Consider the following 13,057-nt stretch of genomic DNA (forward strand, 5'->3'; position numbering starts at 1 on the left):
TTTGGCTTGCGCCTTAGGCAGAGAGTTGTGGTGTGACGTTGGGTGCGTCGCCCTAAATGGGTACTGCGATTGGCCATCAGCATCAGGGGCGGAGCAACTCTCCCATGCCTGCCCTTACTTGCTCCGCTTCCTCGCAGCTAGGCCACCGTGGTCCAGGAGGACTCCAGAGGCAGCTTCCTGCAGTTTGTGGAGCTGCCTGATGGTTTTAAATTTGGCCATCTTAGGACTCTATGGAGTAGATGCCGTGATTAGCTGTCAGTGTTGGGGGAGCGGAGCGAGTCTCCCATACTGACCCAACTTGCTCTGCTCCCTCGCAGCTGGGCCATCGCAGCTCAGGAGGACTCTGGCGGGCAGCTCCCTCCAGTCCCAAGGACTGGGTTGAAATATAGAAACATGATGGCAGATAAAGGCCAAATAGCCCATCCAGTCTGCCCATCTGCAGTAACCATTATCTCTTCCTCTCTCTAAGAGATCCCACATGGCTATCCCACACTTTCTTGAATTCAGACAGTGTCTGTCTCCAACACCTCTTCTGAGAGACTGTTCCATGCATCTACCACCCTTTCTGTAAAAAAAGTATTTCCTTAGATTACTCCTGAGCCTATCACCTCTTAACTTCATCCTATCTATACCCTCTCATTCTAGAGCTTCCTTTCAAATGAAAGAGACTCGACTCGTGCACATTTAAATGTCTCTTATCATATCTCTTCTCTCCCGCCTTTCCTCCAAAGTATACATATTGAGATGTGGAGGAGTGTGTGGCATGGTGGTTGGACCTACAGCCTCGGCACTCTGGGGTTGTGGGTTCAAACCCCAAGCTGCTCCTTGTGACCCTGGGCAAGTCACTTAGTCCTCCATAGCCCCGGGTACATTAGATTGATTGTGAGCCCACCTGGACAGATAGGGAAAATGCTTGAGTACCTGATTGTAAAACTGCTTACATAACCTTGATAAGCGGTATATAAACACCTAAAAAAACCCAACAACTTTAAGTCTGTCCCCATACGCCTTATGACGAAGACCACACACTTTTTAATAGCCTTTCTCTGGACCGATTCCATCCTCTTATCTTTTTAAAGGCACGGTCTCCAGAATTGTACATAATATTCTAAATGAGATCTCACCAGAGTCTTATAGAGGGGCAACAATGCCTCCTTTTCCCCACTGGCCGTACCTTTCCCTATGCACCCTATCATTCTTCTAGCTTTTGCCATCACCTTTTCAACCTGTTTGGCCACCTTAAGATCATCACATACAATCACACCCAAGTCCCGCTCTTCTGTCGTACATATAAGTTCTTCACCCCCTAAACTGTACCATGCCCTTGGGCTTTTTAGCCCAAATGCATGACCTTGCATTTCTTAGCATTACATTTTAGCGGCCAAATTTCAGACCATTCTTTAAGCTTCGCTAGGTCTTCGTTATTCACACCATCCTGGGTGTCTACTCTGTTGCAGATTTTGGTATCATCCGCAATATCGCTTATAAAAATGTTAAAAAGAACAGGCCCAGGAACAGAACTTTGAGGCTCACCATTGGTAACATCCTTTTCTTCAGAGCAGTCTCCATTGATCATTGATGTGCACATCTGAAAGCTGCTTTCAGCATCTTCAAGAGTGCTTTACTTTGGTATTCTTTTGAGTACTTCATATAAGTTTCCTTTGAGGAAAGTGTCTTCAATACGTGAAACTAGGATCCTTGTTGGGACAACAGTTTTTGAATAAAGACTTTTATAATTGGTTGAAAAGATATCTCCCTTGTCTTTTGTTAGACTGTCTATATCCCTAGGTGAGGTGGTGTTCTTTTGCTTGTTCACAGTGTTCTGGGTCAGGAAAGTGTTGTAATGACTATCTTCCAAGGGGCCAAACAGTTAATGCAGAATACTACTGTAACTTGTGCCAATTTAAAGGAAACATCAAAAGAAAAAAGAGAGGGAAACTGTGGAAAGGAGTTCTTTTTGCAAGGCAAATCACCTGCTCACAAGACTGGCAAAACAGTTTTGATGCAGTAAAGAGTTTTTCAATGCATAGACCATCCACCTTACTCACCAGATCTTGCTCCATCTGACAATTTTCTGTTTCTAAACCTTAAAAAGAGTTTGGAAGGGTGACAATTTTTAAGTGATTCAGAGGCAGTTGCAGCAGCGAAGCAGTATTTCATTGACCAGATATCAGAATATTTTTTGGAAGGGCTATAGAAATTTCAGGCATGATGTGCTAAGTGTGTTGAACTTAGGGGGTAAATATGTGGAATAACCATGTTACTACCTTCTTGGTTGGGTTGAGAACTTTTTAGTACCTCTTCATACGTTACAAGCTCCATCCTATTTATTATCTTGGTCGCTCTACTTTAGAATTGGAAATCCACTGTTTCACTTATGCTGATTGCATCATTATCTAAATTTATTTTTAGATTTATTGGGAATATTGAGGAAGTTAAAAAAAGTTTTCAGGTAATAGAACAATGGACAAGCATTCATCACCTGAAATTTAAATAAAGAGAAAACCAAATTCTTGGTATTAGGCATGGCATACAATATTGATCTTAGTCCTCAATTAAGTGGATAATCAGATATTTAAAATGGATATACATTTTAAAATATTGGGGTTGTCATATTCATGAGTTTTGTTCCATCATATTAAGGGCATTGTCAGGAAGGTATTTGGGATATTAAGAAAATTGAGGAGGGTGAGAGATTGTTTTCAACAAGATAGTTTTCCGATTAGTACTATCCTTGATTCTGTCACAGACTATGTAATCTGATGTATATAGGCTGTAGTGTCAATGCTAAGAGTAAACTTCAATTGCTGCAAAATATCACAGCTAGATTGGTCTATTCAAAATCAAAGTATAAAAGAATAGCACCTTTGCTTATTAAGTTACATTGATCTCCAATGGAAACAAGGTCAATTTTTAAGCTATTTGTATTTTGGTTTTCTCACTTTATATGGGGAGACTCCAGCCTATATTCAGAATTTGATTCTGTTATCAGATTGCAATAAATTGAGAATGTCAAGACGCTTTTTAAGCTGTCATATCCTTATCCAAAAGATGTTTATAAATTTGTTTGTTCAGCTATTTTTCAACATTAACTGTTAGATGGTAGAATCAAGTTAAATAAGAATTAGGATGACATGTACCGTATTTTCTTGCATATAACGCGCGCGTTATACGTGGTTTTTACGTACCGCGCACACCCTTGCGCGTTATATGCGTGAGCGCGTTGTACAAAATTTTTTTTACATAGTTCCCCCCCCGACGTCCGATTCACCCCCCCCCCCGCAGGACCACTCGCACCCCCACCCCGAAGGACTGCTCGCACGCACCCGCACCCCCACCCTGAAGGACCGCTCGCACACCCACAGCCTCCCGACCCCCCCCCCCCATCATGTAGAAGCTCCTACCGGTGTCCTGCTGCTTCCTCTTGGCGGTCTCGACACCCGACACGATCAGGGAAAGAGGGAGCTCAAGCCCTCTTGCCCCAACCAACTGCGGCACCCCCGACATGATCGGGGCAAGAGGGAGCTCAGGCCCTCTTGCCCCCCCCCCCAACTCCCCGACACGATCGGGGCAAAAGGGAGCCTAAGCCCTCTTGCCCCGCCGACTCCCCGACAATATCGGGCCAGGAGGGAGCCCAAGTTCTCCTGGCCCTGGCGACCCCCCCCCCCCCCCCGCTAGTTGTTCGGGCCAGGAGGGAGCCCAAACCCTCCTGGCCACGGCGACCCCCTACCCCCACCCCGCATTACATTACGGGCAGGAGGGATCCCAGGCCCTCCTGCCCTCGACGCAAACCCCCCCCCCCCCAATGACCGCCCCCCCCAAGAACCTCCGACCGCCCCCCCAGCCGACCCGCGACTCCCCTGGCCGACCCCCACGACCCGCCTTCCCCGTACCTTTGTGTAGTTGGCCGGACAGACGGGAGTCAAACTCGCCTGTCCGGCAGGCAGCCAACGACGGAATGAGGCCGGATTGGCCCATCCGTCCCAAAGCTCTGCCTACTGGTGAGGCCTAAGGCGCCTGGGCCAATCAGAATAGGCCCGGGAGCCTTAGGTCCCACCTGGGAGCGGGGCCTGAGGCACATGGGCCCAACCCGACCATGTGCCCAAGGCCCCGCCCCCAGGAGGGACCTAAGGCTCCCGGGCCTATTCTGATTGGCCCAGGCGCCTTAGGCCTCACCAGTAGGCGGAGCTTTGGGACGGATGGGCCAATCCGGCCTCATTCTGTCGTTGGCTGCCTGCCGGACAGGCGGGTTTGGCTCCCGTCTGTCCGGCCAACTACACAAAGGTACGGGGAAGGGGGGTGGAGGTGTCGTGGGGGATGGCCAGGGGGGTCGCGGGCCGGCTGGGGGGGCGGTCGTTGGGGGGAGGGGGGTTTGCGTCGAGGGCAGGAGGGCCTGGGATCCCTCCTGCCCGTAATGTAGTGCGGGGTGGGGGGAGGGGGTCGCCGTGGCCAGGAGGGTTTGGGCTCCCTCCTGGCCCGAACAACTAGCAGGGGGGGGGTCGCCAGGGCCAGGAGGACTTGGGCTCCCTCCTGACCCGATATTGTTGGGGAGTTGGGGAGTCGGCGGGGTAAGAGGGCTTGGGCTCCCTTTTGCCCGATGTGTCGGGGAGTCGGGGGGGGGCAAGAGGGCTTGAGCTCCCTCTTGCCCCGATCGTGTCAGGGAGTCGGGACCGCCAAGAGGAAGCAGCAGGACACCGGTAGGAGCTTCTACATGATGGGGGGGGGGTCGGGAGGCTGTGGGGGTGCGAGCGGTCTTTCAGGGTGGGGGTGCGGGTGGGAGTGCGTGCGAGTGGTCCTTCGGGGTGGGGGTGCGGGTGCGTGCGAGCGGTCCTTCGGGGTGGGGGTGTGTGCGGTCCTGCGAGGGGGGTGGTGAATCGGACGTCGGGGGGGGCATCAGGTTTTCAGGGTGGGGACAGGACTTCAAGGGGGACAGGAGAGTCGGGGCGGGCGAAAGGAGATTCGGGGTGGCCAGAGGAGAGTCGGGGCGGGTGAAAGGAGAGTCGGGCAGCGACGGGAGAGTTGGGCAGCATGCGCGGTATACGGGTGTGCGCGGTATATAAAAATTTCTGTACATAAATTTGTGTTTTTCGCGCGCTATACCTGTGTGCGCATTTTACACGGGTGCGCGTTATCTATGTGAAAATACGGTAGTTATGCTGTATTTTTTAAACTTCTTAAATCTTTTCTATTCACAACGTATATATTAGCAAGAAATTGATTGGTTTTATTACGTTTAAATTGTAATTCCTGTGAATACCCAATGGTTGGTGTAGTGGTTAGAGCTACAGCCTCAGCACCTGGGTTCAAACTCCGTGTTGCTCCTTGTGACCTTGGCAAGTCACTTACCCTCCACTGCCCCAGGTATGTTAGCTAGATTGTGAGCCCACTAGGACAGTCCACTTCTATTGGACTTACTTGTTTTTAACCCCACCCTTTTGTTTATACCTTTAATATCTTACTTTTCTTTCATCATTGTAGTTCTCCCCTTTTTTTCCACTCGTACCCGTTTGTCCAGTCGTGTATGTCATTGTTTTTATCTAATCGTGTATGTTTATTTTGTTAAAGTTATGTTAAATTATTTTATCTGTTTCTGCCCTATTTTAAAATGTAAAACCACCTTGAAATAAATGATAGGATGGTATATCAAAATTTTAATAAACTTGAAAATGCTTGAAGTACCTGTATGTAAACCATTTTTAGTATGGTTGTATAACTACAAAAAGGCAGTATACCAGTCCCAATCTCTTTCCCCAACCCCACCCCTTTCTATAAACTGCATAGAACTCCACTGGGGCAATTGTGGGGTATAAGACTAGATTATAATTAATATTCCATCAAATCTACAGTTTTCCATTTTGTAAAGATCACAAACTTGTAGTAGTGTTTAGAGTACAAAGAGGTTTGTTTACTACAGTTCACTAATCAGACAATGTACAAATTAGTATGGTTACTGTTAGTGCATGAGCATTGTAATCATAACAATACTGGCATGATAGCATAATTCATGTGCTAACTGCATTCCTTGTTAGGGGATGAGAAGTGACAGGCTTACGGACAGGGAACAGGCATAGACTGTCCACTGCCCTTAGGTACTGTTGCTCTAAATTCTGATGCACTTATCACACTATAAAGTGTTTTTCTATGTTATAATTGTATGGGAACATGCTGGAAATATTCTCAGTATTTCACAGGCTTTGTACTTTCTACTCAGTAAATGAAAATTGTACCACACTTTAGTAAATGTGCCTTTAAGATGCTATTTTGGTGGTGGGACATCACTAATAGTTTGCCAACTACCACAATATTTTTCTGTGCCAAGAGCAAAGCTTCAGGCCATCATAGCTGTATAAGCAGATGACATCTCTTCTTCCTCATTCAGATAATTTTTTAAGTGAAACTATTTAGGTTCCTTTTTGTTTACCCTTTCAAGGCACTTTTTTTTTTTTTAATATAGTTCCTGCTTTATAGTTAGTGGAAACAATTACATTTCAGTAATTTTATTCCTCATTGCAGCAAACAGTGATTTAAAGGAGCACTGGGCCCTGACATCTGAAGAATTTGAAGTATGGGACAGATTGTACAGAATACAAGACGATGATGGCATAAAAAATGTAAAACTGCCCCAGGTTCACTTTGAAAGTATCAGGGATATGGAAGAAATTGATGTAAGTTAAATCTTTAAAATTTTGCATGCTGTATTTACTTCTCCCCACCAGATCATGTGCATAATCTTGTATCCATCTTTCTCATGCAGTGAGTCACATTCAAAGTTTATCATTTCCCTGGAAAGTTTTCTTTTCAAAATTTTATGCTACAAGAGAGATGCAATAGGAGTTAGCTGAAGATTGCTACATGGCTTCTGAAACACAGGCTGGCCTCGTTTATCTAGAAGAATTAGAACAGAATTTTTCAGAAGTACTAAAAATAAAATAAATAGGTTGTAAAATATTAGTCTGGATTATGGGATGCTAAACAAATATGTCAAGGGCCATTGTTCAGTTCAAAGGGATAATTTATAATGTCTTAAATAGTCCTAATATGATGTAAACATAATTAGATCTTTTGAGTAAGCCTTATTCTTAAAATATGTTAAAATCTCGGTACAGTAGTACATAGACTGAAACTTATCCACTACGCGACTAAAAAAAGTTTAATTTTTATTCCATGCATATACAAGTGTGTGTGTTAGGTTTTTTGTTCTAACATCTTCTGTCCTATTCAAATATAGGAATCTTGTAGTGAAAACATTCATGAACTCTCTCTGAGCGAATGGAAAGTTTGGCAGAATCGTCCTTTCCCTACTCATATGGTTGATCATTCAGATCGGTGCAATAATTTTATTAGCATCATGGAGAAGATAGAATTGATGAGACATGAGGAGGTAGGCATTGCATGTTTGTGTTTATTGTTAGGATCTGGAGCACTGGGCCCTGACATCTGAAGAATTTGAAGTATGGGACATATTGTACAGAATACAAAACGATGATGGAATAAAATGTAAAATTGCACCAGGTTCACTTTGAAAGTATCAGGGATCTGGATTTTTAGATTTAATTATGCACCTTCCAAATCTGTAATCAGATATAATACGAGTAGTTAGGTGGTTCTCTGCCCAGATATAATACGAGTAGTTAGGTGGTTCAAAGTGAACCTGGGGCAGTTTTACATTTTTTATGCCATCATCGTCTTGTATTCTGTACAATCTGTCCCATACTTCAAATTCTTCAGATGTCAGGGCCCAGTGCTCCTTTAAATCACTGTTTGCTGCAATGAGGAATAAAATTACTGAAATGTAATTGTTTCCACTAACTATAAAGCAGGAACTATATTTAAAAAAAAAAAAGTGCCTTGAAAGGGTAAACAAAAAGGAACCTAAATAGTTTTACTTCAAAAATTATCTGAATGAGGAAGAAGAGATAAGAACATAAGAAGTTGCCTCCGCTGAGGCAGACCAGAGGTCCATCTCGCCCAGCGGTCCGCTCCTGCGGTGGCCCATCAGGCCCATTGCCTGAGCAATGGTCCCAGACTATCCCTATAACCTACCGCTACTCTTATCTATACCCCTCAATTCCTTTATCCTCTAGGAACCTATCCAAACCTTCTTTGAAGCCTTGTAACGTGCTCCGGCCTATCACAGCCTCCGGAAGCGCGTTCCATGTGTCCACCACCCTCTGGGTGAAAAAGAACTTTCTGGCATTTGTTTTAAACCTGTCTCCTTTTAATTTTTCCGAGTGCCCCCTTGTACATGTGGTTCCCCATAATCTGAAAAATCTGTCCCTGTCTACTTTTTCTATACCCTTCAGGATCTTGAAGGTTTCTATCATGTCTCCTCTAAGTCTCCGCTTTTCCAGGGAGAACAGCCCCAGCTTTTTCAGTCTGTCAGTATATGAGAGGTTTTCCATACCTCTTATCAGTTTAGTTGCTCTTCTCTGGACTCCCTCAAGTACCGCCATGTCCTTTTTGAGGTATGGCGACCAATACTGGATACAGTACTCCAGATGCGGTCGCACCATTGCACGATACAGTGGCAGGATGACCTCCTTTGTCCTGATCGTGATACCCTTCTTAATGATACCCAACATTTTGTTTGCTTTTCTTGAGGCTGTGGCGCACTGTGCCAACGCCTTCAAAGACGTGTCCACCATCACTCCCAGGTCTCTTTCAAGGTTACTTACCCCTAGCAGTGATCCTCCCATTTTGTAGCTGAACATTGGGTTCTTTTTCCCTACATGCATGACCTTGCATTTCCCTACGTTAAAGTTCATTTGCCATTTTTTGGCCAATTCTTCTAGCGTCGTTAGGTCCCTTTGCAGATCTTCGCAGTCTTCCATGGTTTCAACCCTGCGGTAGAGTTTGGTGTCATCCGCAAATTTAATAACTTCGCAATTTGTTCCCGCCTCCAGGTCATTAATAAATATATTGAACAGGAGCGGTCCCAGCACCGACCCCTGCGGAACTCCGCTCGTGACCCCATGCCAGTCTGAGTAATGGCCCTTCACTCCAACCCTCTGTTTTCTGTCTGCCAGCCAGTTTTTGATCCATCGGTGGACCTCCCCTTGCACCCCGTGTCTCCACAGCTTTTTAAGCAGTCTTTCGTGCGGTACCTTGTCAAAGGCTTTTTGAAAGTCAAGGTAAATGATGTCGATGGATTCCCCTTTATCCACCTGTCTGTTTACCCCCTCAAAGAAGTACAATAAGTTTGTGAGGCATGACCTACCCTTGCAGAAGCCGTGCTGGCTCGACTTTAGCTGTCCATTGTTTTCTATGTGTTCACAGATACTGTCCTCAGTGCTTCCATCATTTTTCCCGGGACCGAGGTCAAGCTCACCGGCCTGTAGTTCCCCGGGTCCCCCCTTGAACCCTTCTTGAAGATGGGTGTGACATTTGCAATTTTCCAATCCTCCGGGATCTCTCCAGTTTTTAAGGATAGGTTACATATTTGGCGAAGTGGCTCTGCTATTACGTTCCTTAGTTCCTTGAGTACCCTTGGGTGAATGCCGTCCGGACCTGGCGATTTGTCGCTCTTTAGTCTGTCTATCTGCCTGAGGACATCCTCTTGGCTTACCTCTAGTTGGACCAGCTTTTCATCCCGATCCCCATTTACGATGTCCTCCGGTTCCGGAATATTGGATGTGTCCTCCCTCGTGAAGACTGACGTGAAGAACTTATTTAACCTGTCTGCTATCTCTTTTTCCTCTTTTACCACTTCTTTTTTGTCTCCATCATCCAATGGCCCCACTTCTTCCCTTGCCGGTTGCTTCCCCTTCACATATCTGAAGAACGATTTGAAGTTTCTTGCTTCCCCCGCCAGTCTCTCCTCATATTCTCTTTTAGCTTTTCTAACCACATGGTGACACTCCCTTTGGTGTTCTTTGTGCTCCTTTTGGTTGTCCTTTGTTTGGTCCTTTTTCCATTTTTTGAACGATGCTTTCTTGTCACTTATCGCCTTTTTCACCGCAGTTGTTATCCACGCTGGGTTTTTTGTTCGGTTTTTTTTGCACCCCTTCCTGAATCTGGGGATGTACAGGTTCTGTGCCTCTTGCACCGTGCCCTTGAGTAGGGACCAGGCTTTTTCTACAGACTCCATCTTCCTTGCGCTACCGTTGAGTTTCTTTCCCACCAATTTCCTCATGCCATCATAATTCCCTTTTTTGAAGTTGAGTGCTGTCGCTGTGGATCTTTTCACCTTTGATGGTCCAATTTCCAGCTTGCACTGGATCATGTTGTGATCGCTGTTTCCTAGGGGTTCTAGCACCGCCACCTCCTTTGCAGGTCCCCCTAGCCCATTGAGGATTAGGTCGAGAGTTGCATCCCCCCGTGTTGGTTCCGTGACCAGCTGTTCCATGAAACAGTCCCTCGTGGTTTCCAGGAATTTGGTCTCCCTTGTGCAGTTTGTGTGTCCAATACTCCAGTCTATCCCAGGGTAGTTGAAGTCTCCCATCACCATCACGCTTCCGCTTTTGCATATCTGCCTCAGCTCAGCCTCCAGGTCCTGGTCGAGTGCTTCCGGTTGTCCAGGTGGGCGATAGCACAGGCCCAATTTTATGTCTGCTCCAGCTCCTCCAGGTAGCTTAATCCATAGTGATTCCAAGTCGTCCGCCCTTACTGTTGTTTCTATCCTGGTTGAAGGTATGGAGTCCTTTATATAAAGCGCTATTCCTCCACCCTTCTTGTGTGTCCTGTCCCTCTTGTAGAGTTTGTACCCTGGTATGGCCACATCCCATTTGTTGTCGTCAGTCCACCACGTTTCTGTGACTCCTATTATGTCCAGGTCCTTTGTACTGGCTATGACTTCTAGTTCTCCCATTTTGGCTCTTAGGCTCCTAGCATTTGTGTATAGGCAATTTAAGTCCTGGTTGTTTGCCTTTTCCGCTGGTTTTCCTCGTGGTTTGGCGCCCCTGCCAACCTCCTCATGGGTTGCCAGCCCCCGAGCTTTGTTGTGTTCATCCCCATCCTGCGGTGTGTCTATGTTGTCCTCAGCCTGCTCCCCCATGTTTGGATGACCCTCTGGCTCCTGTTGCTCTCTCTTAATTCTGCTTGCTAGGTTCGTTTGTGCATTGGCTCCCTGCATTGCGCCCTTGTGTCCTTTTCCCAAAAATTCCCTCTCAGTCCCGAGCCCTCTTTTACAAATTTCTGGTTCAGTATCCTTGTTTGATACTTTGGTCCGATGTGTCGAGGTCAGGTCGACTGTCGGCTTTCCCCTTCTCCTCAGTTTAAAGCCAAGTCTATGCTGCTCTGGACGTTGCGTGCCAGCAACCTCGTCCCAGCCGTGCTCAGGTGCAGTCCGTCCCTCCTGTAGAGCTTGTTCTTCACCCAAAAAGTTGTCCAGTTCCATACAAAGTGGAAACCCTCCTCTTCGCACCATCTCCTCAGCCAACCGTTTACTGCTTGCAGCTCGGTCTGTCTCTTAGCATCTGCCCTCGGTACTGGCAGGATCTCTGAGAAGGCTATCCTCCTTGTCCTCAGCTTCAGTTTCCTCCCCAGGATCCTGAACTGCTCAGTTAGTGTAGTCCTGTTGTAGCTCCTCCTGCTGATGTCGTTGGTTCCAACGTGGATTATCACCGCTGTCTCCTCTGTTTCAGCTCCGTCCAGGATTCTCTCTATTCTGTCAATGACGTCCTTCGTTCTCGCCCCCGGGAGACATGTCACTAGTCGGTCCTCTCTCCCTCCTGCTATGTGACTGTCCACTTCTCTCAGGATTGAGTCTCCCACTACAATTGCAGACTTCCCCTTTCTTGGTTGTCTCTCTGGTCTCAGGTCCGTGTCGCGATCCGCTAGATTTTCCTCTGGGTTCTGTTGGGTCACTATCTCCTCTGTCTGTCCAGCTCCTCCGCAAGGTCCTACTCTCATGGCGTCTGGTGGATTCTGTCAAATTGTTGGTTCCACTCCGATGTGCTGTTTGTCCTGAGCCGCCACCATCCTGCAGGCCTCCTTGATGAATTTCTCGAGCTCTCTTACTTGCTCCGTGACGTGACTCTCTCCGGTGGTATCCTCCGTTGTCCAGCACTGTTCCTCTAAGGTGCACAGTCCTTCCAGCTCCTGGACCCTGGCCTGCAGTCTCCCGACCTCCTTCCTCAGGCTATCCAGTTCCTGACATCGACCGCATATGTACGCCTGCCTCCCGGAGGGGAGGTAGTCATACATATGACACTCGATGCAGTACACTGGGTAGCTCCGCTGGGTTCCTGCAGCCTCCATTTCTTTTTCTCTGCTCCTTTGGTTCCTCGGTGTGTATGAGTGGTGTCCGGCGTGCAGCTAGCTGAAAGGGTAGAGAGAGAAGAGAGTAATGAAAGAGAAAAAAAAGATTTTTGCTGCTGCTGCTGCTGTCTGGGCTCCTTCTCAAGGTGCCTTGCCGTGCGCCGAACGGCTGGGCGCCGTTGGCTCCCTTCTTCTTATAGGGGGAGCCCGGGCCCGATGAAACCTCTGACGTGGGTGGAGGTGGGCGGAGCTAACTCTCGCCGCGACCCCGGTCTAACAGCCTGCTCTGGCTGCTTCCTCCTGCCTTCCCCTCTGCCTCTCCGCTCCTGTAAAGAAGAAAGAACAGAAAAAAAACAACGCTGCCGAGGTTTGCCTCGTGCCCTGGCTCCCTTCTTCTAGATGTCATCTACTTATACAGCTATGATGGCCTGAAGCTTTGCTCTTGGCACAGAAAAATATTCTGGTAGTTGGCAAACTAAGTGGTTTCCCATCTTAGTTTGTACATGAAGAAGCAGAGGATTAAGTAACTTGTCCAAAGTCACAAGGAGAAGCAATGGGAGAAGTGGATTTGAACCTGGTTCACAGATCACTCAACCTGATTTAGAAGCCACTTCTCTGCTGTATTGCAAAATACTGTCTTCATTTGTGTGTCATGAGTAGAGGTAAGAAATGGTCATTTTAACATTGCCTTAGTAGTTGAGAAGGAAGTTTGAATCTTAGAAAAAAAAAGTTAATTATCCCAGGACAAGCAGCATGTTCTCACAGATGGGTGACATCGTCCATGGAGATCCAGTACGAACAGTGCAAAAGTGTACTGTCTCTTTAACTTCCTTATAAGTCTTGAAACTGCCTGTATTGC

General features: G+C 46.9%; 1 protein-coding gene across 3 annotated transcripts in view; it reads left to right on the top strand.

Annotated features, from left to right (window-relative positions):
• Positions 1 to 13,057, top strand: part of FANCM (FA complementation group M) — a 137,024-nt gene that overhangs the window by 59,294 nt on the left and 64,673 nt on the right. For all 3 annotated transcript variants that reach the window (XM_033951616.1, XM_033951615.1, XM_033951618.1), the window contains 2 exons: positions 6,514 to 6,665; positions 7,229 to 7,381. In XM_033951616.1, the coding sequence (XP_033807507.1) occupies positions 6,514 to 6,665; positions 7,229 to 7,381 (305 nt within the window). The remainder of the gene's footprint in view (positions 1 to 6,513; positions 6,666 to 7,228; positions 7,382 to 13,057) is intronic.

This window comes from Geotrypetes seraphini, chromosome 7 (genome assembly GCF_902459505.1).
Source record: "Geotrypetes seraphini chromosome 7, aGeoSer1.1, whole genome shotgun sequence".
Taxonomy (NCBI): domain Eukaryota; kingdom Metazoa; phylum Chordata; class Amphibia; order Gymnophiona; family Dermophiidae; genus Geotrypetes; species Geotrypetes seraphini.